Genomic DNA, 22,784 nt, shown 5'->3' with positions numbered 1-22,784 from the left:
CGGAGGCGCGTAACATAGATCTACCAAAAGAAAAGAGTGAAAGGAAGGGGGAAAACAAATAAAAAGGAGGATCCACCCAATATCTATGTTTTTTGTTGTCAACGTTGCAATGCGCAGTTCCAGCTCGCAAGCTGACGCTCTTCTTGGAAGCAGGGTTACAACGCGCCTCTCGTCATGCAGAGGCTAACTGTCGATCTTGGGGGTCAATACAGCCTGGCCTGACGTCTGCCTCGCCTGAGATTATCACCCTGGCTCATTTCGAGGTTCAATGTTACATATGGTCCCAATACAGTGGGCCATGAATGGAAATGCCGTTACGGTGAGAGCTGAGAACACTTTATTGAAAATACATACAGCTGCGGATACGAATGAAGGGTTATTATCTGTCCGCAAGGAGAGGAGAGAAGAGGATAGTAAAATGAGATGGACGGACTGGTCGGTTGTGTTTGAAGAAAATGTGATTTATCAACTGGGGCAGCGAACAGCGAACAGCCACAGCTGCCGGTTTCTACGAGGTTTGCTTGACCCTGCTTTATCCTGACAAGGACGAGGACCAGTCGAGGTTCGTCATCTGCCACTTGCCCATTGTTTTGATTACCAGTATTAAAACATACTCTCGCCTAATCAACACTACCAGCCGTCGGACCAAGCGGCACTCGAACCGGATCTCTTGGTCTGAGACATGTATGCCAGCATAGCCATAGTTATCCCTTACAGTAGGTATCTACCAGATTTCGTACTTAGTGATGCTGGTAAAACTCCCTTGCTTTTATCGTGACCGCATCATTGTTACCCTACACTGACGACCAAGGTCAAGTGGGGGGGGGGCCTCAGCGTCAGATTTCTGTTACATTCCTTTCTCATTTTGCCTGCTGAAGACTATACATCCTGTTCTGCAAGGTACGACTGCAACCTTGGAAGCTTGGCCGCCCTTGTGATAACAGCCACACCCCCCTGATGGGAATCCGCTTCCTCGCTTGCTCAACCAATTGCCGCAGAGTTGCATCTCGCGCAGTACCTATTTTGGAATACCGACCAAGGATCTCAGATTCACCAGGAAAAATGACATATCGTAAGAATCCAGCTGCTCGGGGACTGGGCTTAGCGGAGACAGGCTGTTCCTGTTACGTTGGCCTTGTTGTATAGTAATCAACCAACCGCAGGTCAGCGACATGTTGGCTTGGTAGAAGATGAAATAGTGCGCTTGAGGTGAGAGAATGGAGGACTATGGGTTGTGCTGTTGTATATCCCATCAACGGTTCTCAAGCAAGTAAAGAGAACAAACACGCTCTAGGCCACCACGTGAAAGTTGATATGAAAACGTGTTGAAGTTGGTGTGCCAAACTAACAACTGCAACGCCCAGGATCACTGACAAACTCTGCAGCATTAGCAGGTGCCCTAATTGATAGTCTAGAGTGCCCCATGAGGAAGATTTATGCTAAGTCAGAGTCCCTGAATCTGTTGCCGTCTCCACGGATGGACATGATCCGCCGTGTCTCCCCGCTTCCACTTTGGCTTGACAATTTCTACCTAAAGTTATCTTTTCCATTTCAAGCAATTCAGGACAGGCACAAAGATGATCAAGGATGGGCGTCGTGTAACAGGCCCCCCCTGTTAGCTGGACCCGACGCTGTGGTGGGGGAACACTGACCTGATGGTGGCACTGACTTTCATCTCACCATAAGCCAGACAAATCCTACGCCTCCCGTAGACGTAGATGAGGTACCTACAGCATCAAGGTTATTAGTGGTTGTCAACTAACACCAACACCTCCCATCCCGCTGTCAAGGCTCAAGCCCGAGCACAAAATATTGAGCTAAAATCAACGCCGTGAATAGCCAACACTCCTTGCTCGTTTGCATAGACGAGATAACAGTTGAATGTCTCAAACTTGATCAAGATAACCGCTGTGCACAGCGCACCAAGAGTATAAAGTCCCGCCCGTGCTATGAACAGTCCAGTCAGTGACTGAGACTCGGAGGGCTGAATCTAACATTTCGGGAGCAGCCGTCCTCGTTGGTGCACCAATCAATGGTGAGTGAACGGCCCTTCTCCGATCTCTCTGGGCCTTCACTGCCGAACAATCGGAGGATGATCGGTCCACAGCCCGAAAACATTGATTCATCTTGTTTTTCCCATAAACACCAGCATCATCAGCTCGACCCAGCTACTCCACGACGGTAAAATTAATCCCTTTCTCCTGTATCCGTATAGTAAAATCATGCTCATTAAAGCAGAACGGCCCTTGCCGGGATGAGGGCACGGAGCACATGCAGGCTGGTTCTTCAGCGTTTGCTCCAAAGCAAACATCTTTGGCGTTTGAGGATTGCATGACCCCAACCAGGTGAGCGAGTGACAAAAGCATGGCATGTGAGACAACCCGATCTTGACACTGCGTGTGCTGTAGAAAAGAAGATGAGAGAAGGGAAAAGGAACGAAAAAGAAACGGTACAGCCTCTTGATCAATGCACCTTAAGTTTGTGTTGGCTCGGAAAGTTGTTTCGACTGGTCCGATTCCTACTTCTCAAGTATACAGTACGATATTATACATGAGTCACATGGATTCTTTTTGAGTCACCAGGTATAGTACTGGTAACGAGTAGATCTTGTTCAACGTGAAGCGAGGCCAGAGAACAGGCGCTTTCACTTGTTCCTTCTTCCCATGCACCACGTCCCTGCATAAAGAATATGAAGAAAGCACAGCAGCAGTTCCAGGCTCCAGCCAAGCATCGAGGCTGGGTCGTTTGTGTTCCCATTGGCATCGGTCTCACAAGGAGGCACATGCTGTAGAGAGCGACCGCGGTGTCGGCGAAGAAAAAGAAAGCAAAGGAAAAGGAAAACCAGAGATGAAACGACCTGTAAGAATAGGAATGAGGGAACCGCTAAAACTGATAACTGATTGCGTTTTGTATTGTGCTGTGCATACATACTATAAATTGTGCATGCATGAGACTAGCTCCAGAGTCGATTGCTGGGAGAACAGCGGACTAGGGCTACAATAATCGCCTGCAGAATTGCTTACAGTCTGGTAGGGTACTGCAGAGATATTTATTGCACCCTGTCCAGTTTCGTGCATATCAGCTGGTGTGGGTGTCCATGAGTCTTGGCAACAAGGGTCCTTCATGGGGCTTCGTCCGCCAGGAACCACCATTATAACTTGAACAACATCGTACTTAGTCTTTCATTGGATAACTGCACAATTGTGATTCGAGACTTTGATGCGCATGAGAGCCGTTGAGAAGTGATCATGATCCAATCTTCCTTCCTTTTCGACGAGTCCGAATCTTCTCTTGATCAGTCCTGGATTGTCAGGGCTGAATGATCCTTTGACCCTCATCACCCTATTCGGAGCACGGCCATATCCGCTGACCCCATCCACCATGCCTAGTCGTTCGAGAGTTACAGGTACAGATAATACTGCGCTCTCTATCTTCAACGTCCTGCTCAAAACGAGTGATATCCAACTGCTCTGGGTGTGGATATCTTGATCCTCGCCCAGCCGGTAAGTTATAGGCAGTTGCTGATATATGCAGTTGAAACAAGGCGCTCTGCACGGCTTTGCTAAACTCGATCCGTTTTGGATCCTTTGATATGCAACAACCAGCGTACCTAGAGCATGCTTCTGAGCTCTTATTACTGTTGATAGATACCAAGGTCCATCGCCTTGAGAAAAAGCGGTGCGCGACCAGTGAATGATTGATCGATCTCGCCGTGCGATGTAACGGGTATAAGGCGGCCGCTGTAAAGTCAAAGAAACAAATGTTTACCCTCCATGGGTCTGCCAGCCGGGCTTGATGGTGCAAAACGGCCCCGCCATCCGTTATCCATAGCCATTGCCAGCCTCATAGTCCTTAGAACTGCCAGTACACACACGTATCTGAATCCATAGAGACCCTGGTAAAGGAAATACCCTGTCTGGCACTCGCCTGGCCTCCTACATCTTGTCTCAGCCTTTCAGCCTCTCTGGGCCATGTATGTTCTGCGCTTCGACGATGAGCATGAGCAGTGTTTGACATAAACAAGAGACTCGGTATTTGATGCTGCCAGCCTTCCACCTATCAAACCGGTCGACTCCAGTAGTGGTAGGGAACCGTGACCTTCATGTGTATCAATCACTCCCTCTCCTGCAAAGAGAGTGTCAATTGGCTACGACAGACCATTCTTTTTACTTCAGGGGATGTACGTGATCATTGTTGGTACACGACAACTGAGAAAGTCTTGACTGGTAATTTCTCATGTTGGTGCAGGGACATGGCTTCGAGAAGATGCCAACGGACGGCCTCGTCTCAAGTTGCGACTCAAAGATTGGATAACGGTACCAAGTCTTGTGCATTAGCGAGTCGTCTCGACTCGCGGCAGTCAGAGGTTGAGAGGCGCCTAATTTAGCACCTCGGCCTTGAGACCCCGCTAACTATGTCGCTACCATTTCTGACTTCTTGCCATTCTCTCGTAAAACATCCTTGCTCAAACCCTGGCAGGTTTTGCGGGCTGCCCTCTCAAGCTGCCCCAGATATGGGAAAGGTGAAGTTGATTCTCATTATATTTTCTCCGATAGCCTGAAGCGGTCACAGAGTTCTGGTTGTATTGTTAGCCACTCTTATGTACCGCCTTTCGTCACTCGGCATATGAAATCAACGTGCACGAGCAAGGTCAGCATGTGCCAACTGCACAGGCAGTATTCTAGAGCAGATCGACAATGTGATCCTTTCGATTCCTCATCTCAAAAGTCGCATCTTAGATCGGGTTACCAAGGCTGCAAGGCCACTGAGGAATCACATCAGATGACCTGGTGCTTTGACCCCACCATTCATGACAGATGAAAGCTTGGAGGTTTATTAAACTTGGAACCAACTAGCTGGCATTTTGCCGGACGTACTCCGTATCTATGTAGTCTTTTCGCTGTGAGATAACGATCGCTCGGCTAAGTAGGCATGGCAAACGTAATAACCCCCATGAGAAGCCTGAGGTGCCATTGCCTCATTAAGCGCAGCACACTAACACTCAAGCGCTCATGTTGGGCAGTCAGAGAATGGATCAACCATGTTCTCTTGTTTTCCCTTTGGATTGCCGCTTGTGCGATTTACAGCCCTCCAGCGACAACAAAATCGAGGTTTTGATGCAGCGAGATCTAGGAGCGTATATGGCCCATTGGGAAGTGCGCGCGAGGTGATGCATCATTTTCCCTCATCTGTGTTAATTGCGTAGGGGGTGGCTTTATCCCAAAATAGGTGTCTTCTACACACCCTAATAATAGTTGTGGGCGTCTAAATAACAGGCCTTGTTTTCTCACTCGCCATCAGCCGAGAAAACAACACCGTTCCGTTAGGGGACGGTATTACGAAACCATAGGCATTTCGCAGCTTGTCTATGGATACGACAAGTTTTTGTCTCCGTGATTTTCTGGTAATTCTTGGGGGCAGATGTGAGTCCATAACTGGAATGGGAACTCAGAATGTGTCCTCTTCCATTGCCCTATTGACGCCATTGGTCTGGAAGGACAGGCTTGGTGTAGATTAGATACGCCAATAATGCACTGCGCTTGCGGGTGGAACTCACTTCTGAAGTTTTGTACTTGGCTTCGTCATGCTGCAGACGTTTGTTCTTGAACCATACTCTGTATTCGCTTCATTATTTGCTCCCTGGCAAGATGTGTCGCTAATCGTTGCATCTTGGGTTATTCTCGTTCTCAGTAGTAAGCCCTGCAAGTCACATACTACATACTAGACGAAGAACCAGTGGGTAGAATCGTTTGCATGTTGACGTGCTCCCTCAATTGGACCGCATACAGGTGAGCGCTCAGATATGATTAAGCAGCGGAATGATGCATGATCCCGGCTCGTGGACATTGAGCGCAATCGCAAAAAATAAAATAAAAATAAACTAATGGCATTTGGTTGTGTAGCCTCTCAGCTGCGAGTGAGCTGTCTGTCACGTCTACAGCCAAGAGGAGTACTATATGTAGGTATAGGCAGTCTTGACGCATATGGACCCTGGTCAAGCTGAAGGAAGCATTCACACAACTTGTTGTGGATTGAGTCAAGCGGTTCCTGAAGGTTGATTAGTTTAGATGTTGGATTCCTTGTGAAAAGCTGCTTAACCAGTATGATTAAACGCAAACTAGCCGATCATAGGATCTATGATATTCGCGAGATGCAACGATGCTGTTGATGCAGCCACTGAAGAGTTCTTTCTATATATGAATATATCACATAGCGAATTGTATTGGGTTTGGAATGTTTTTAGCTGCCCTAGAGACTCTGTTCGATTCGCTGCGTATCATCTGGTTGGATAGAAAGAACAATGCGGAAGTGGGGATACATCAGAACCAATCACGTTTCCGCTTGACATTTATAAGGCAGGTGCAACGATAGACATAACCTCCAAGGAAGTAGCGATCGATGACAATGCCTTGGGGTAAGGCAAGTGTGCCCAAAATATATTTTCAAGGAATGGGAAGGTAGGAATTGGGCAGGTAAAATATCATTTTGGTCCCTAAGACCCGTAATTGAGGAATTACCTATGGTCGTTTGTCTCGGTCCAGTCGTTTTGTAACGCCTGTTGACTGCCTATTAGCCTTCAGCCCTCAGCCGTTGATGTGCCTAAGATAGTGCTGCGGAGCCAACGCTTGCTCTCGACGTTTGGCCGTTACGTTTGCAGGAACCATCTGACGCCAACTGGCTCAGCGCCACGACGTGCCAGGCATCTCAAAGATGAAGCACTTCAAGCCGCCACTTCAACTTTTATTAGGCTCTCAAAGCATGGTACACAACGCATCTTGATCAAACGTGAAGTCAACTCCACGACGATCCACACTTACACAAACAGAGAGGCGACCACGCGGCGTATACACATGTACACACAAAACATACGCAAGGGATCCCAGGTTTTACTTTCGCCAGAGTTCAGCCGCAGCGAGACGTGCCCTTCTCCTTGACCGGAACAACTCCGCAAGGCATACTTCCACGCCCAACTTGGCTGTCCTATAGAGAGTACAGCAGCTGAGAGATGGAAAACGGTCCCAAACAAAACCACAATTTGCCGCTCAACACCCATTGAAAGGAGTTTTAGGCACTTACGCCAAAATAGCAGACCCTCTCGATAGCGGAACCTGCCGCGATGTTGTGCACCTGAACAGTATGTTCATATCACGGAGTCGTGAGGCGGATCCTATCTCAACTCACGATAGAGGAACTCTTTGATCAGCGACCAGTCGCTGCCAATAACCATTGTGGCGTGCCGTCAAGGCCGGGCCAGTAACAACCACAAGAATAGCATCACCAAAACAAGCACAATTACAACTTGCAACTCCAGTCTACAACTCTCGTCAGTGCGAGCGAGAACAGCTTCTTGACCCAAAGTGTTCACTGCCAACGCTTCTCAACGCCAGCAGCTGGGCACTGCCCTGCCCTGAAGCTCAAGCCCAACCGGCGTGGTCCGGACATGGTGAGGCCTTGAAGAAGAGGATAAAAAATTCGAGATTAGGGTCTGGGTTCAGGGATGGCCCTAGGAGGGTTTTCACTCATGGCTGTTCCTGAGCGCACACCTTGTGCACCCCACCACACCCTACCCCTGCTCATGTCCCAAGCTCTCCCCAGCAGCGGCGTCGTTTTTAGCGTCCTCATACCCTTGTCGCGATCCCGTGTCCCAATGCCACACCCACGTCTCTAACTTCAACTTCATATCTTCAATCCCAAAAAGAGATCTAGAAACATGTATTGATCTCCAAGCTATAAGTTACTTTGGCTATGATAATACACGAGCAAGGAGCTCATAAAACCGCGTCTCAAGCTTGACGACCGGGAGTCCAGAATACGGGCTGCACTATGCCATCGCTTCTATAAACCTAACGGCCGCCCAAATCGGTGTAATTAAGTGGAATCGATCAAGCATTGAGGAAAGAGAGACATCAATTCAGCTATTTCTCGATTGAGCTTCCACTTTAGGTTTCCCCTTGTTGATTCTCGCTACAATGTCTCAACTTTGGTTATCAAGTCGCCAGGCTCATCAGTATCAGAAAGAAAAAGAAAAAGAAAAAGAAAGAGACAACTTCTCGCGGTCCAGAGAAGCTAAAGCTAGACAGGGGACAACCTTTGTCCTTCTATGTGACATCCCTCACCCCCCTCCCCTCTTTGATCATCATCTCTATGACCCAGAAATCCCATCTCGACCCTGGTCTCTTTGCGTCCTGACTAGATCTACCTCTAAGACCACCCCTCTTCCGGGTCCATGCCTAGTGCCCGCCAGTGGGGAAGGCATTGGATCTCAGTCTACTACCCAGGCCAGTATTATGACGAGACCTGGTTTAACATTCTGTTACAGTTCCAGGGCCTAGTCGGAGAGGTACCAGAGTATGTAGACCCGCCTTACAGAGGATCTCTGAGCATTACCGCACGATTGGCTACAAGAGAATTTGACCCTTGTCGCACATCAACTTATCTACTCAAGCAAAGGAATATATGTAGTTGGGCCTCTCCTCCAGGATTTCAACCATTCAGTCAACTCTGTCTCACAAGCAACTTACACTCTCAACTTTCAAGAACTATTCTATTACAATCATTCTCACTCCTATACACATACACATCTTGTCTCTCTACTCGAGTTCAACTTGACATTTCTGTTATTGCACTTGGACATACTGTTCTGATCCTTGATCCACGACTTGTTTCTCTCTAACATCACCAAGTCTTTGCGACTTTCCTCCGGGACAAACACAATAAAAAAAGCTGTCGGTCTTACTTTGAGAGTGAGACTGACCTGAATCGGCAGAATGGCCCTTACAACTCAAACATCAGGCGCCCCTAACTGGGGACGTTGGTCTCAACAACTACCTGGAGACTATACCATGATGGAATCACCATCCATGCTTCCATTCGACTCTCGAACCAACACGACTTCTTCCATTCAACGACCTGTCATGTCACCTTATATGGTTCAAGGCTCCTACAGCTCTGGCCAAGTGAACAGCATACCGGCGCCTCACTACCAGGTCTCCAACCCTTACCAGTTTTCGGCTTATCAAGGCCCACCAACACCTCCTCATCACTCTTCGCCCTTCAAAGTGGAATACAATGACCGTCCTCTCGGACATGAGAACGATCACGGCCGAATCTCCTCATACCTTCGGGACCCAAGATACACATACGTCGAGCAAGCACCCTCCCCTGCACGAAGCGATTCACAGGCCTCTACAGCCCGTTCTACCGGCACCAACCCAACACTCGCTTCCAAGACTATCATCTCAAACAGAACCCTGAATGGTGGCGACCAAATCAACTTTGAGACTGAGGTGGATGAGTTGATGAAGGCTATTCAGCGCAAGGCAGAGATGCAACCTGACGCTGGACACCAGCCACTCACTCCTGGGATGTCTCCTGTTTCCGATGCAAGCCTGGAAAGCCATGGAACTCCTACTCCTATGGACAACAAGACGCAAAGGAAGCGATATCATTGTAATGGCCCTAACTGCCAGAAGAGCTTCACCCAGAAGACTCACCTCGACATCCACCGCAGAACACACAGTGGTGAGAAGCCATATGTAAGTTTGAGCCTGACTCCAACAAACGAACTACACTAACATAAAAAGTCCTGTGACTTCAAAGGCTGCGAACTCACCTTTTCGCAATTGGGTAACCTTAAGACTCATCGGCGTCGCCACACCGGCGAACGCCCGTTCTCTTGTGACAAGTGTGACCGCCAGTTTGCTCAACGAGGAAACCTTCGTGCCCACTTGCAGACTCACCAAGGATTGAAACCCTACGTCTGCATCCTAGATGCCTGCAAAAAGACATTCTCTCAGCTCGGTAACATGAAGGTGAGCATTGACTATCGTACCAAGCCAAGTTTGTAGCTAACCACGCTTTAGACTCACCAGAACAACTTCCACAAGAAGACCCTCAAGAATCTCACCGTGAGATTCGCTCAGATCCTCAACTCAGGCGAAGAAGTGCCTGAAGTCGACCGCGAGCTGTTTGAATACTTCGCTACACACTACAAGAACAGCAACAAGGGTATCAAAGGCCGAGGAAAGGCCCGCACGGTTGCTGAGCGCAAGCCCAAGCTCTCTCACTCGCCTGTTGCAAACCCAATTACAAGCGTCCCTCAATACCCTCTTCCTCAAATCGCCTCAAGTCACCAAACACCTTCCCCTCACCAGCCACATGGCCTCCCTGTCTCAGGCAGCCTTGCAGCGTACAGCATGAGCCGCGTCCAGCACAATGCCATCAACCACATGCCTCGTGAATCTCACACGAATGGCTATGAGGTGTACGACATGCAAGGAGGACATCACCACATCCAGCCACCTCACAACACTGGCATGATGTACGAGACCAGCCATGTGCGCGAGATGAACTACAACGAGCGTATGTACTGAGGACTGTTCACTATGGAACAGCATCACCATACCAACTAGGCACGAATCGACAGCGTTACGTATTTTATTACACGAAAATCATTGGAACAGTACGATACGGGAGGCTAAACAGTGCAATTATTACCAAAAGCCAAAACATATAAACGGCGTGTCTTTTTCTGGGGAGTCGAAAATATTTGGTCACATGAAAAGTCCAGATGATGGGTTGAATTTTTTTGGGTGGTTGTCTGAACACGCTGATGCAGGGGTTCCGCCCTTTTTGTTGCTTTGATACCAATTGTTTTCTGCTTTTTTACATATACACACTTCTGAAGCAACTTGCATAGAAGTGCCTTGCTTACAATGTACACTAATGATCATCGATATTGGTTAGATGGATGCAAGGGAGAGCGAGAGAATTTGTTCATGATCTTATGGAGGCAAAGAAAAAAAAAGAAAAGGCTGTGTTATCTGCCAGGACGACGTCTTCCGTTTCTATTTTCTTCATTTTTTTGAGACCCATTTACCTGCTGACTTGGCAGCTATGTGCGCCAAAGTCTTTGCAATGTATTTCTCCACGGCTTTCACATGGAGGCGGTTGGGTTATATTCTTGGTTATTAGACCATTCCACGAGCATTGATGCATTTTACACAGAGTTATTAGACTCGGGTATATAATAACAACATTCTACATAATAGAAGATGGAGGAGCGAGAGTAGCCACAGGAGGGCGAAATCGAAATACTGGCATTTTAGATAGTATATGACTTGGAATTCGAATGAACATTGCTCAAGCCGATCATATTCAGGAAAAAAACTTGCCAACTTCAATGATGATAATCTCAATGTCTTGCCCTGTTAGACATGCCAGGCTCGGAATAAAACCACCGAACTGAGGACACAGTCATGCTTACGATAGTGGATGAGTAGCCTACCAGGATCGGTGTTTTGGAGACTTGTCACGCAGGCGGTCTATCCAGTCCAGGGGCACATGATGAGATGGTTCCTTCAACAGGATGGTCCAGACCGAGTTGTATGGCGTTGGCCAAAGATACAGGGGATAAGAAAGCAAATTAAGGCAACGCAGGGTACAGATATCCCGATTGGGGGCCATAGTGATGCCCAAATCATCAATTTGGAGAGCATGGTACTATGAATTTGTGACAATATTAGAGTACTCAGCTGAGCCAAGAGTTAAGGCCTCGATGGAGGATGACGATCCCAGCGTCACGATCGAAGAAACTGTCAGGGGCCACTGAAGTGACAAGTGAGTGCTAGAAGAACAGTATCTCGGTAAAAGTCTGACCAACATGAGTTGTTATGTTTGTAGTTGGTTGGTGTGGCTGTACGTACTGTGTTGATTCTACAATTGCCCACAGAGGCTAGACATAATTCCGAGTACATATGCATAATGTCGAACCAAGAATGCCCGACATTGAAGTCAAGTGAGGTAGAAGCTGTGTTGGTGGAATGCAGGATATGGGAGTGGCTGATTTCGACATGAGATTATCACCTGCATATTATGACGCCGATACTGTTCCTGTTTTGTGCGAGAACAATTTTCATTGCAGTTTTAGATTCATTTACATTGACAACTGTCCATAAAACTACGACAACTGGACTTACTTGTGAGACATAATATGATGTGTGTTATAGCATCTACATGTCCCACCGAGGTCGCAATTCTGTATATAGGATACAAAACTGCGTACTCATGTAGATTAGGGCTGCATGCCTCTCTTTCTGGCTGGATCGACAACCCCCCCTCCCCCCAATATTCACCGCCCCTACCTATTATGTCCTCTTCTCTCACTCTCCCCTGAAAGGACAACTGCTGAAGAGTCAAATGCACACACAGTCAAAAACGGATCTCTTCTGTGCATGTACCTATGCATGAAGCCTCATTTCCAAGTCTCTGTTTCGAGGACCAATGCGAGAGGCCTTCACCGCCGTAGATAACGTTGCAATGGTCTAGTCTGGTCTGGCCTGTCACTGTCATCGTGTGAGAAATTGCTTCACTCATCGGAACAAATCTCATAGGAATAATGCTTTTCCCGACCTTGAGAGCTGCAGATGCAGAGGCATGCAAGCCTTCGGCGGCCAGTTTTCTTTTTCCATCTTTTTGCATCCACAAAGCCGTTGAAAGCGTCTAGGTGCACGCACGAAATGCACGTTCCTTGTACACGAATTTGCTATAGATGCAAGATGGGGTTTCGCTGGGAATACAGATCGATGTGCGCCTGGACTAGAGATGAGAGCGTTGGTTCAGGACAACAGTTACAAGTCTTGTTGAGGTGGGGGGAGCACGCAAGCGAGCCTCGTACGGTACTGGATGACTACCCCCAGGAGCAAGTCCGTTTCATCTAGGTGGCGAAACGGACAAGACGAGGCGAGAGACAGATGAGTTAAGACAGACACCCAAAGGAGACAGTCACCAGTATCCGCGTATCAGAGCCGTCCGTCCTGCCTTGTCGAAACTTGAAGTATGCCCGAGACATTCTTGATGTGGGTTTGGCTGTGTATGCACTCAATGCCTACCATGTCCATGCCCACGTCCTTGTATATGTTCAAGTCCACGTCCGTATCCATATCCAAACAACCTAATGCAAGGGAGCCGTGCTGTTTGTTTGCATACACACACAAACGTATGTATGTATGCGTCCCTATATGTGTATGTATGTAGAAAGTCTTCAATACCCATGGAGCCGGTACTGCACCAACTATTCCGCGGAGCCCACAAGGGGAGTTGATTACAGTAGGTTACAGCATTTTAACCTCCATGCAGAGTCGAGACAAACAAGATGTTGTCACCGCTCTGTATCTCGTAGGCCTCCTCGCCTTCAAGCTCCCAGTCAGCGTCGTTGATGAGAACCAGGATGCCCGGTCGACTGTTTGCCACACTTGTTAGCTACAAGATCCATAGAAAACAGGTAGGAGTTGATATAAAAGAGCTTTGAACCGACGTGGCTGTGTGTGGTAGTGAGTCAAGGGGAGTGTGCATAGCGAGTCAGAGGCAAAGAGAGGTAAAAGACAAGAGGAGAAACAGTGGTCGAGACATACAGATGGCTGTCCAGAACGAAAAGGTCCTTACGAGAATCGTCCATAACGTTCTGACATAGGTAGTCTATCAAGTACGCAATATCGGCGGGTTTCCCATCTTGGTCTACCGCGGGAATTGACAGAGCGTGCTGTCGTTTATTAGAAAAGAGCATTTCCAACCCACCACTATAAAGTACCGCCGTGTTAGCTCCAAAGAACTTGAAGTAGAAGAGAAGGGATCAAAGCGAGGAGACCAAAGAGAGAGCAGAGACGAGACTTGTCAAAGGGAAACTCAGGGACAGGGCTTTGTCCGGGCTAGTGGGACACTCAAGGAAAAATTGGTAAATGCAGGAGGGTGTGGGCTTGATTTGGCGCCTGAGACTGAGTCGAGGCTGGAGGCTGGGAGTGAGAGTTGACATATCACATAATGCACACGAGATGAGGATGTTGGTGAAACGAACTTACGAGAACTCCACGTCGATGCTGAGCATTGGGGGAGATGCTGATTCGGCCATGGCGAAATAGAAGGAGAATGGAAGCAAGGCGACAATCCAAAGACTTGATCTTTTCTTTTCTTTTCTTTTCTTTTCTTTTCCTTTCAGCTGTCAACTGTCGACTGATCTCTGAGTTCCGAGTTTGTGAGATTTGCTTTTGTTATGGTGGGGAGAAGTAGATCCCGAGGTATCAGTCAAAGGTCAGAATGGCCTAAAGAATTTGGTTCCTTCTTCCGACGATGGAAAAGACAATAAAGAAAATGTTGTGACAAAGATTCGATCTCTGTAACAAAAAGAGTAAGTAAAACTTGATATTATTTGTTTTTCTTAATGTGTGATGTTTCGTAGAAACCGCCCACAAGCGCTTAAACAGATGACATAAGCAGGATTCATCCAAAAAATCTCAATAGAACGTCACTGCAGCCAATCAGAATTCAAGAACCACACACTTTTCAGATTCATATTCATCCCAAGACCCCTCCAAGAATAACGACTACAAATAAAGTAAAGAGAACAACAAAATAAATAATACAGAAATGGGATCGGAACCCCCATCTGTCGAGTATCTCTCTTCCGGAGCCAACCGACAGACGGCTGTTGCGGATTGGAGCCGGTGTGGTATTTTGGCCTTTGGAGCTGATATCAATGTTGCTTTATGGCGACCTTTGGTTAGTACATGAGTCACCTTGTTGCTACAAAGTCAATATATCCTGTTTTATATGATCTCCATGCTTCTCCTAAATCAACTCATACTAACATCTATACTCAAGTTGGATCCGCCTAAGGGAGTTAGCAAGTTGCTCAACGGCCACAAGAACACTGTCAAGGCCTTGGCTTTCCTCCCTGAAGAAGACCAAGACGAGAACTCTTATCTCATCTCGGGCTCAGATGATAAGACGCTGATTGTCTGGAAAGCTCAGCGAGACAGTGAAGAGTTCAAGCCCATCCACACATGTACCGAGCACACTGCTGCAATCAACTGCATCGCCACTCTAAGGATCAAGGGCACTCAGAAATGGATTATTGCAACTGGAGGTGCTGATGCCTCTATCAAAATCTGGAGCCTCGAGAATGACGACTTGTCACTACTCCAAAGCGTCAAGACAACACCAAAGTACTTTCCCATGTGTCTGTCGCTTGGTTACGCCGGAGACGCAAATGATGTCTTGGTGCTGGCATCCGCTGGTACAAGGGATATTATCCAGATACACACTGCAGAGGCCCAATCGGAAAAGACCCAGTTCGAGGTGCAAGCAATATTGACGGGGCACGAAGGCTGGATTCGAAGCTTGAGTTTCGCCAAAGAGACAACCGCCCCTGACAGCGATTTACTCCTCGCCTCAGCGAGCCAAGACAAGTACGTCCGTATCTGGAGATTCCACCAGGGCAAAGAGCTACCCGCTGCTTCGGTCAAAGGATCGGACCCTTCAAGCGACGCCTACTTGCCAGGCAAATCCCCTTCGAATAAGGCTCATCGCCTCAAGTCGGCTGGCGAGGACTTCTCCGTCACTTTTGAAGCTCTACTTCTGGGTCACGAGGACTGGATCTATAGCGCACGCTGGCAAAGACAGGATGACGGAAAGCTGCAGCTTCTTTCCACCTCGGCAGACAACTCGCTCGCTATCTGGGAGGCTGATCCAAGCTCTGGTATCTGGATTAGCATGGCGAGACTGGGTGAGATTAGCAGAGAGAAGGGCGCTACAACAGCAACAGGAAGTACTGGTGGTTTCTGGACAGGACTGTGGTCCCACGATGGCAAGTCGGTGGCCTGTCTTGGCCGCACTGGCAGCTGGAGACGATGGGAGTATGTCCCTTCCGAGGACTTTTGGAAGCCTTGCGTGGCTATCTCGGGACATACCAGAGCAGTCACAGGTGTCACTTGGGCCAAGAATGGCGAGTATCTTCTGTCAACAAGTTCAGACCAAACCACACGTCTTCACACGCGCTGGAACAGACCAGGGACTGAGACATGGCACGAAATGTCCCGACCTCAGATCCACGGCTACGACCTCAACTGCATCGACTCCGTAGGAGCTTCCCAGTTTGTCTCAGGGGCTGACGAGAAGCTCATGCGAGTCTTCAGTGAGCCCAAGGCCGTAGCCTCAATGCTCAACCGCCTTGCGGGTATCGGTGGTGGTATGGACGTCGAGAACATGCCTGACGCTGCCAACATGCCTGTCCTGGGGTTATCCAACAAGGCCATCGACACCGTGGAGGATGACCAGGAGATTCAGCCCATCGATGACCGGGATCGTGAAGCGATGGACCCAGCTTCAATCGTGAAAAAGTCCCACTTGGAAATCGACCACCCCCCTTTTGAAGAGACACTCTCGCGACACACCTTGTGGCCAGAGACCGAGAAGCTTTACGGCCATGGTTATGAAATCTCGTGCCTGGCAGCTAGCCACGACGGAACTCTCGTTGCCAGTGCATGCAAGGCCAGCTCGACCAACCACGCCGTTATCCGTCTCTTCGAGACAACCCGCTGGACCGAACTCCGGCCACCTCTGACCGCACACTCTCTCACAGCCACCCGCATACGATTCTCTCTTGACGACCAGTTCCTCTTGAGCGTTGGTCGTGATCGTCAATGGGCTGTGTTTGAGCGCGCACCTGAGGAGGACGCTGCGTACAAACTCCTTCAGATTAACCCCAAGGGCCACACACGTATGGTACTTGATGCAGCCTGGGCGCCTTCTCCATCTTCAGCTCCTGTGTTTGCAACCGCTGGACGTGATAAGCAAGTTCGCATCTGGGCGGCTAAGGCCAACGAAGAAGGCAAGTTACAGTTCACGCAGACAGCTTCTATTCCATCCACTTCGCCCGTCACCTCTGTTGATTTCATTCCTCAAGTCGTTGACGGAAAGTTTATCTTGGCTGTTGGTACGGAACTTGGGCGACTTAGTCTGTGCTTAATCAAGGAAGATGGAACCGATGTTGTCGAGAAGCCCGCATGTGAAGAGTAAGTAATTTTCGACGTGAATGAAGTAATGACATATTTTGCTGACTTTGTTCTTTAGCTACTGTTTGCCCAAGGCTGTACACCAACTTGCTTGGCGTCCTGTTACGAGAGATGGTTCTGACAGGCCACATGAGCTAGCTGTTGCGGGAGAAGATAGTTCACTTCGAGTGTATGGTTTTAGCCAAGCATATTTCCAAGTGCCTACAGATTCGCAGTAATAAAAGATAGGTAACCAAGTTCCGTGTATTATCATTACAGCCATCTATTGGCCAGAGTGTTATATATATAAATATATCCGTATCCATGATATCGTGATACCAGATGAACCTCCGAGTCAAATCTTGCGGTTCTCTAGGTTGTGGTTTGAGGTCTAGCTGAGACCTCGGTTGGTCAGAATCTCATTGTTACGACCGACAATTCGTGCTGCCGTCGAATTTTAATGTGTTGTTGGTATAGTGCTCGTGAGGCCCTTGCAAGCCTAGCCTTCTGACTATTGTGTTGTTGGTACTTGCATCTCTTTTTAGATTGCTAGCAAGCCGCCATGAACACGAACGTGTTGTTGGTAGTCATGAAAGCCGCGCCATTCGAATTTTATAGCTCCTTGACAATTTCGATTGTCTCCTTGGTTATATCTACAGCGCTTGCCGTTGCACCAGACAGTGCACTGGCGGACATATCCTTAACAGCCTCATGCACCACCTCGGCGACGTCGATTTGTTCTCCGTTCATGTAGTACCATGCGCGACCGACGAGGAATGAGATATGATGCGGAAGGTAGAGACAGGCGGCGATAAAGGTCAGGCTGAAGAGAAGAAAGACGATAGAGCCTAAAGGCGATTGGTTAGCTATCTGTGAATAAAGTTGAGGAGCCAAAGGGGGTCCTACTGAAGAAGAACTTCTCCCAAGGCGTAAACATGTAGACACTGAAAGTAACCTCGAGTTGGTACTGCTTGAGAGCAAGCCACTTGCGAAACGATCCAAAAACAGCCATTTTCGAAATTTGTAGAGTTGTGTCGAATTTGCAGAGTCGAATGAGTCGTATTGATGATACCTAATGTGGAATCTTTGTATTCGTCGTAAAGTTCTTGTTCGGATGAAGCTCAAAAGTGATGGATCCAGGGGAGAATAGAGGATAAGGATTCCCTCCTTTATCTGGTGGTACCTTTATCGTACCGACGCTCCCGAAAATTAGTCCAGGTACCAGAGTCTTTGCTGGAAAACGCGAAGATTCTCAAGTACCTCTTGGAACTTGACCCTGCAGGGGGTGCGGGTGCCCAATTTACTGGATCAGAAAAAGTGGCCGCTAAGAACATAAGAGACGAAATCAATAGGTTAGTTTATGCTGCCTAAATTATGATTCTGAGGCTATTTATTTTTGTACCCTAAATCTTAGAGACCTACTGACGAGAGAAACATTGAGCTTGTGGCTGCGGCTGTGGCGTGCTTGTGTGCAATTCAGTGCTGTAGCCTCGTATACGACGAATAGCCATCAACTTGATTCAAGTACGACTTCAGCTCGCCTTCACTCAGCCTGTTGTTTCTCCTTGTTTTACTTGAACATAATCATCCGACATGAAAGCATCGAGCATGTCTGGTCTCTTCCGATACTTCCGTTCGAGTACACCTCGTTCGCCCTTCGCCTCATCAATACGCACCTTTACCAGCACATCCATACACCTAGCGAAAGCGCTCCCACCTCGACCGAAACCTCCACCCGAGTCCGAGATCGAAGAATCATATGTCAAAGGTAGTGGACCAGGTGGTCAAAAGATTGTACGTCCCACGATTCTATGCCAAAGGCCCCCTGCGCCATCACCCATATAACTTACATGATGGTCGTTACAATATAGAACAAAACCAATTCTGCGGTCCAGCTCAAGCACATACCCACAGGGATAGTCGTCAAGTCGCAGGCAACCCGTTCAAGAGACCAGAATCGAAAGCATGCTCGCGAACTGCTTGCCCAGCGTGTCGACGAGCTACGAAATGGTGATCAGAGTCGGTCAGCCATTGTTGGGCGTGTAAAGGAAAGGAAAGCCGCGAGTGCCTCCAAGAAAAGTCGCAGAAAATACAAGAAGCTTGAGGAAGAGAAGGCAATTGCCACAGCTGCAGCTGAAGCCCTGCCAGATGCGACCTCTGACTTGTCTACAGAAAAGGGTTCGGCTGTAGACGAAGCAGCGAGTTCCGAAGCTGTTCAATCCCCCGATACCCCAAGCAAGCTGACCTGATAAGACTTCAAAAAGGACATTTCATGACTTAATTACGGCTTCAATTATGTAAACCACGTTGACATACGTAGCAAAGGAGCGAAAGGCACATGTCATCACCTCGTTTGATTTCAACAATTCTAAGCGGAAAGTAAAAAAGTATTTGTATGTCAACCTCGGCTTCTACCCCTAGGCACGCATTATACGCGAACTACAAGAAAAGGGGCCATCACATCTCTTCGTAATAAGCGCAACGCCCACTCTTTCGACCATGTCAAAAACTTTTCGTAAATACGAGATTCGACTTCGACGCTGGCCAACCACCCAAGGCTTAGCGTCTGTCGCCACCTCCATGATCTTGTCGTTGCGCGAGTGGGAGGATTTAATTTGTCGATCGGAAAGCTATAAAGGGTCAGTAAGCTTGTCTGGGTGTTGATGGATAAGTTGAACACACCTTAGAAGCACTTGCGGTGAACGATTGAGGGACCGCTCTCGTCGTACTCCTGCTTGGAGATCCACATTTGCTGGAAGGTGGACAGGGAAGCGAGAATGGAACCACCGATCCAGACGGAGTACTTTCGCTCGGGAGGAGCAATGATCTTGACCTTCATGGAAGACGGAGCAAGAGCAGTGATCTCCTTCTGCATACGGTCGGAGAGACCGGGGTACATAGTGGTACCACCAGACTAAAAACATGTTAGAACAATTCAGATCTTTTCGAGTTGCGGAACTTACCATGACAATGTTTCCGTAGAGATCCTTTCGGACATCGACATCACACTTCATGATGGAGTTGAAAGTGGTGACGTGGATACCACCGCTCTCAAGACCAAGGACAGAAGGCTGGAAGAGAGCCTCAGGAGCACGGAATCGCTCGTTACCGATGGTGATGACCTGACCATCAGGAAGCTCGTAAGACTTCTCCAAGCTGGAGCTCTGGGCAGCAGTCTGGATCTCCTGCTCGAAGTCAAGGGCGACGTAGCAGAGCTTCTCCTTAATGTCACGGACGATTTCTCGCTCGGCGGTGGTGGAGAAGGTGTAACCGCGCTCAGCAAGAATCTTCATGAGGTAGTCGGTAAGATCACGACCAGCCATGTCGACACGGGCAATGGCGTGGGGAAGGGCGAAACCCTCGTAAATGGGAACAACGTGAGTGACACCATCACCAGAGTCCAGAACGATACCGGTGGTACGACCGGAAGCGTACAGGGACAGAACGGCCTGGATAGAGACGTAGAAAGCGGGGGCGTTGAAGGTCTCGAAGACAATCTGGGTCATCTTCTCACGGTTGGACTTGGGGTTGATAGGAGCCTCGGTGAGCAGGACGGGGTGCTCCTCGGGGGCAACACGCAGCTCGTTGTAGAAGGTGTGGTGCCAAATCTTCTCCATGTCGTCCCAGTTGGTAACAACACCGTGCTCGATGGGGTATCGCAGTGTGAGAATACCACGCTTGGACTGAGCCTCATCACCAACGTACGAGTCCTTCTGACCCATACCGATCATGATACTGGGATTTGGTTAGTGGTCAGCCACCGAGAATGGCAACAAAATTGCCGCGATTGCAATAACTTACCCATGGTGACGGGGGCGACCGACAATGGAAGCTATTCACAGCATCAGCATTTTGATCCTGGTTGTGCTTGCGCCCAAACGTTGCGATATCAACGCTAGGACAGCAGGTGCTAGAAAGTGGGGTACTCACGGAAAACAGCTCGGGGAGCATCATCACCGGCGAAACCGGCCTTGCACATACCCGAACTAGCATTGAGTTAGCTATCATAGACATGATGAGATTGTCTTGCGCCTGCTGAGCCAATTCTATTGAGCACCGGAGTCGTGGCCCGTGTCGGGCATCGGACGATGCGGTGGCAGATCTGGCCAAGCAGGGGGCAGAGAGGCGGGGAGGTTGTCCAGAGGTCGGTGAGACAGGCGGGGGGAGCTTACCCATTGTCGATGACGAGAGCAGCAACTTCTTCTGTAAAGCAAAGATATGTCAGCGTGAATCCCTAGATGATATTCGCGATGCTCGAAACGGATTGATTGACCAGATCCGACGATGCAGCGACGCGGTATGATGCGACGTACCCTCCATGGCTGTGGATTACGGTGTGTGTATGGGAAAGCTGTCCAGAAACGGGATTAGCGGCCAAGATTCGAGGAAAGAAAAAGAAAGGACGAAGTGGTATAAAGAGAAATGTGGTGAGATGCTGGAATTAGTTGGGGAGCAAGCTTACGGGAAAAGAAGAGACGTTGATGGAGAAGGAGACGGAGGTCGGGAGATAGAAGAGTTGAAGAGAAGTGGTTTAGAATGGGAGAGGGAAAGAGACGGAGACGGGAGAATGGGGGAGGGGGAAAGGAGACAAGTATCGCCGGGCGACGCTGTCACAAGAAAGTTGTGGGCGGGCCCCGAATTGCTGAGGTGGACACTTTGGGGACAAGGGGGGTAGAGACCGCCTGCCAGAACTGGGTAGGGGAAACTGAACAGACGAGGCACAGTCTAGAGCAGGAGCAGCTCTCTTGGTACTGGAAAGAGGCGGGGCGACCAAAAAAACAGGTCTTTCCAAGCTGCTCGCCGCTTTACTGATTGGTTCGTGGCGGCCGTAGTGCAGAGTACACTGCCCTGAAGAAAAGAATGGACTTGTCCCAGTGGCCGCAGCGGTGGCAGCCAGGCAGCTCGTGGAATGATAATCGTTGCGGAGTATGGACGGTAGCGGTGGCTAAGGTGGGGAGCTTACCTAGAACTGGACAGTAGAAGTGACTAGAGGTTCGTGATGGCCAATTCCTTAGTACTAGTCTAGGACTTGGGATTCAATTGCTTGTGATACAGAGCTGATAGAGCTTCTCAGGTAGCAGTGATTCTTTTTAACAGTTTCCAGTAGACGGCTTTGAAACACATTACCGACTGAGTATAACGGGCCGCTTCACCGTCTCGACTTTATCCTTCCTGCACAATGTGACGTCGTAAGCAGAACCTCATGTCCACCGCCACGCGAGCAGACGACGACGTCAGCTAGGGAACTTTTTGAAGCTGCAGCCTTTGAGGCTACCTTTTATTTGGCTTGGCAGCGTATTGCAACATCTGAATAATTTACTGATGACCTATTTACAGATTCATTCTCTAATATTCTCTGGTGACAACGACGGAAATGTTGCAACAGCATACCAGCCAAGCATTTAGATGTGTGTATCAACGCAGCCACCATCTTAGGACAAAGTCAACGTTCCAAGTCAGCCTCGGCCACGAAAAGCTTGAGAAGAAACTCAGTATCACTCTTCAAATTCCTACTGTTATAACAACAACTATCTGCCCCAAACGTCGGGAAACAACATCACTTCACCGTCCAAAATCCAAGCCCTTGAAGTCAGTAACAGAAAAGGGGCTGGTATCTCTAAGTCAAATCTCCAGATGCTCCGCATATTGGGACCGGTTACCAGCTTCCAGTTTCCGAGTTCCACTCCATAATTAGCACAAGCGGCTAATTAACCAAGCGCTCCTCCATGGCAAAGTTACGCGGAGGCAGCTGTTTGCGAGCGAGTATCTCGCTGACTGACGAACCACGTCGAATATGCGCGGATCTTATTTTATCTGAGCTACTCACCCAGCCATTCCGACTGGCCAAGCTAACATCACGATCAAATGGTATGCCTGGATAAGAACTATTGTAGAATAGCCTCACATTGCACAGCTATCTATCGTCTCGCCTCCTACTCTGTGTAGAGTCATCTTTAG

The 22,784-nt window shown here is 48.7% G+C and overlaps 8 protein-coding genes across 8 annotated transcripts; 3 read left to right on the top strand and 5 right to left on the bottom strand.

Moving 5' to 3' along the window:
• Positions 1 to 991: 991 nt before the first annotated feature.
• EDB82DRAFT_506199 (uncharacterized protein) lies at positions 992 to 3,158 on the bottom strand. Its single transcript, XM_065608761.1, has one exon. It carries the CDS (start codon positions 2,927 to 2,929, stop codon positions 2,645 to 2,647), a length of 285 nt encoding a protein of 94 aa, XP_065463961.1. The 5' UTR covers positions 2,930 to 3,158; the 3' UTR covers positions 992 to 2,644.
• Positions 3,159 to 6,437: 3,279 nt separating this feature from the next.
• On the bottom strand, positions 6,438 to 8,101 carry EDB82DRAFT_506194 (uncharacterized protein). The gene has a single exon (XM_065608760.1). It carries the CDS (start codon positions 7,052 to 7,054, stop codon positions 6,815 to 6,817), a length of 240 nt encoding a protein of 79 aa, XP_065463960.1. The 5' UTR covers positions 7,055 to 8,101; the 3' UTR covers positions 6,438 to 6,814.
• A 450-nt stretch (positions 8,102 to 8,551) lies between these two features.
• EDB82DRAFT_238715 (uncharacterized protein) lies at positions 8,552 to 10,562 on the top strand. The gene is made up of 3 exons (XM_025727374.2): positions 8,552 to 9,536; positions 9,585 to 9,812; positions 9,864 to 10,562. Exons 1-3 carry the CDS (start codon positions 8,769 to 8,771, stop codon positions 10,371 to 10,373), a joined length of 1,506 nt encoding a protein of 501 aa, XP_025581847.1. The 5' UTR covers positions 8,552 to 8,768; the 3' UTR covers positions 10,374 to 10,562.
• Positions 10,563 to 12,920: 2,358 nt separating this feature from the next.
• EDB82DRAFT_238666 (ubiquitin-related modifier 1) lies at positions 12,921 to 14,001 on the bottom strand. The gene is made up of 3 exons (XM_025727373.2): positions 13,857 to 14,001; positions 13,413 to 13,577; positions 12,921 to 13,240 (listed from the first exon to the last, which is right to left on the bottom strand). The coding sequence occupies exons 1-3, from the start codon at positions 13,904 to 13,906 to the stop codon at positions 13,123 to 13,125; spliced, it is 333 nt and encodes a 110-aa protein (XP_025581846.1). The 5' UTR covers positions 13,907 to 14,001; the 3' UTR covers positions 12,921 to 13,122.
• A 330-nt stretch (positions 14,002 to 14,331) lies between these two features.
• EDB82DRAFT_464111 (WD40-repeat-containing domain protein) lies at positions 14,332 to 17,065 on the top strand (the record flags this gene model as incomplete). The annotated part of the gene is made up of 3 exons (XM_025727372.2): positions 14,332 to 14,553; positions 14,656 to 16,847; positions 16,906 to 17,065. The coding sequence occupies exons 1-3, from the start codon at positions 14,422 to 14,424 to the stop codon at positions 17,063 to 17,065; spliced, it is 2,484 nt and encodes an 827-aa protein (XP_025581845.1). The 5' UTR covers positions 14,332 to 14,421.
• Positions 17,066 to 17,438: 373 nt separating this feature from the next.
• Positions 17,439 to 17,838, bottom strand: EDB82DRAFT_477517 (uncharacterized protein; the record flags this gene model as incomplete). The annotated part of the gene is made up of 2 exons (XM_025727371.1): positions 17,439 to 17,674; positions 17,733 to 17,838. The coding sequence occupies 2 exons, from the start codon at positions 17,836 to 17,838 to the stop codon at positions 17,439 to 17,441; spliced, it is 342 nt and encodes a 113-aa protein (XP_025581844.1).
• A 162-nt stretch (positions 17,839 to 18,000) lies between these two features.
• Positions 18,001 to 19,266, top strand: EDB82DRAFT_238457 (RF-1 domain-containing protein). The gene is made up of 2 exons (XM_025727370.2): positions 18,001 to 18,620; positions 18,698 to 19,266. Exons 1-2 carry the CDS (start codon positions 18,420 to 18,422, stop codon positions 19,073 to 19,075), a joined length of 579 nt encoding a protein of 192 aa, XP_025581843.1. The 5' UTR covers positions 18,001 to 18,419; the 3' UTR covers positions 19,076 to 19,266.
• Positions 19,161 to 21,311, bottom strand: EDB82DRAFT_506181 (actin family). The gene is made up of 7 exons (XM_025727369.2): positions 21,140 to 21,311; positions 20,999 to 21,029; positions 20,757 to 20,812; positions 20,628 to 20,658; positions 19,790 to 20,561; positions 19,509 to 19,740; positions 19,161 to 19,456 (listed from the first exon to the last, which is right to left on the bottom strand). Exons 1-6 carry the CDS (start codon positions 21,144 to 21,146, stop codon positions 19,510 to 19,512), a joined length of 1,128 nt encoding a protein of 375 aa, XP_025581842.1. The 5' UTR covers positions 21,147 to 21,311; the 3' UTR covers positions 19,161 to 19,456; position 19,509.
• Between the last annotated feature and the right edge of the window lie 1,473 nt (positions 21,312 to 22,784).

The sequence above is a fragment of the Fusarium venenatum genome, assembly GCF_020744135.1.
Source record: "Fusarium venenatum strain MPI-CAGE-CH-0201 chromosome Unknown EDB82scaffold_3, whole genome shotgun sequence".
Classification (NCBI taxonomy): domain Eukaryota; kingdom Fungi; phylum Ascomycota; class Sordariomycetes; order Hypocreales; family Nectriaceae; genus Fusarium; species Fusarium venenatum.
The sequence above is the reverse complement of the archived record's forward strand: the minus strand, read 5'-3'. Positions and strand labels throughout refer to the sequence as shown.

Bases quoted from the DNA above. Each gene is read 5' to 3' on its own strand.
- EDB82DRAFT_238457 (XM_025727370.2), top strand. From the start codon at position 18,420: ATGAAAGCATCGAGCATGTCTGGTCTCTTCCGATACTTCCGTTCGAGT. The intron at 18,621-18,697 runs GTACGTCCCACG...GTTACAATATAG, and splicing joins GACCAGGTGGTCAAAAGATT to AACAAAACCAATTCTGCGGT.
- EDB82DRAFT_238666 (XM_025727373.2), bottom strand. From the start codon at position 13,906: ATGGCCGAATCAGCATCTCCCCCAATGCTCAGCATCGACGTGGAGTTC. The intron at 13,578-13,856 runs GTAAGTTCGTTT...GGTACTTTATAG, and splicing joins AGCATCGACGTGGAGTTCTC to TGGTGGGTTGGAAATGCTCT. The intron at 13,241-13,412 runs GTATGTCTCGAC...TGTGGCAAACAG, and splicing joins TTCGTTCTGGACAGCCATCT to TCGACCGGGCATCCTGGTTC.
- EDB82DRAFT_506194 (XM_065608760.1), bottom strand. From the start codon at position 7,054: ATGGGTGTTGAGCGGCAAATTGTGGTTTTGTTTGGGACCGTTTTCCAT.
- EDB82DRAFT_238715 (XM_025727374.2), top strand. From the start codon at position 8,769: ATGGCCCTTACAACTCAAACATCAGGCGCCCCTAACTGGGGACGTTGG. The intron at 9,537-9,584 runs GTAAGTTTGAGC...TAACATAAAAAG, and splicing joins ACAGTGGTGAGAAGCCATAT to TCCTGTGACTTCAAAGGCTG. The intron at 9,813-9,863 runs GTGAGCATTGAC...ACCACGCTTTAG, and splicing joins CTCAGCTCGGTAACATGAAG to ACTCACCAGAACAACTTCCA.
- EDB82DRAFT_506181 (XM_025727369.2), bottom strand. The intron at 20,659-20,756 runs GTGAGTACCCCA...TGCTGTGAATAG, and splicing joins TGCTCCCCGAGCTGTTTTCC to CTTCCATTGTCGGTCGCCCC. The intron at 20,562-20,627 runs GTAAGTTATTGC...ACCAAATCCCAG, and splicing joins GGTCGCCCCCGTCACCATGG to TATCATGATCGGTATGGGTC.
- EDB82DRAFT_506199 (XM_065608761.1), bottom strand. From the start codon at position 2,929: ATGTATGCACAGCACAATACAAAACGCAATCAGTTATCAGTTTTAGCG.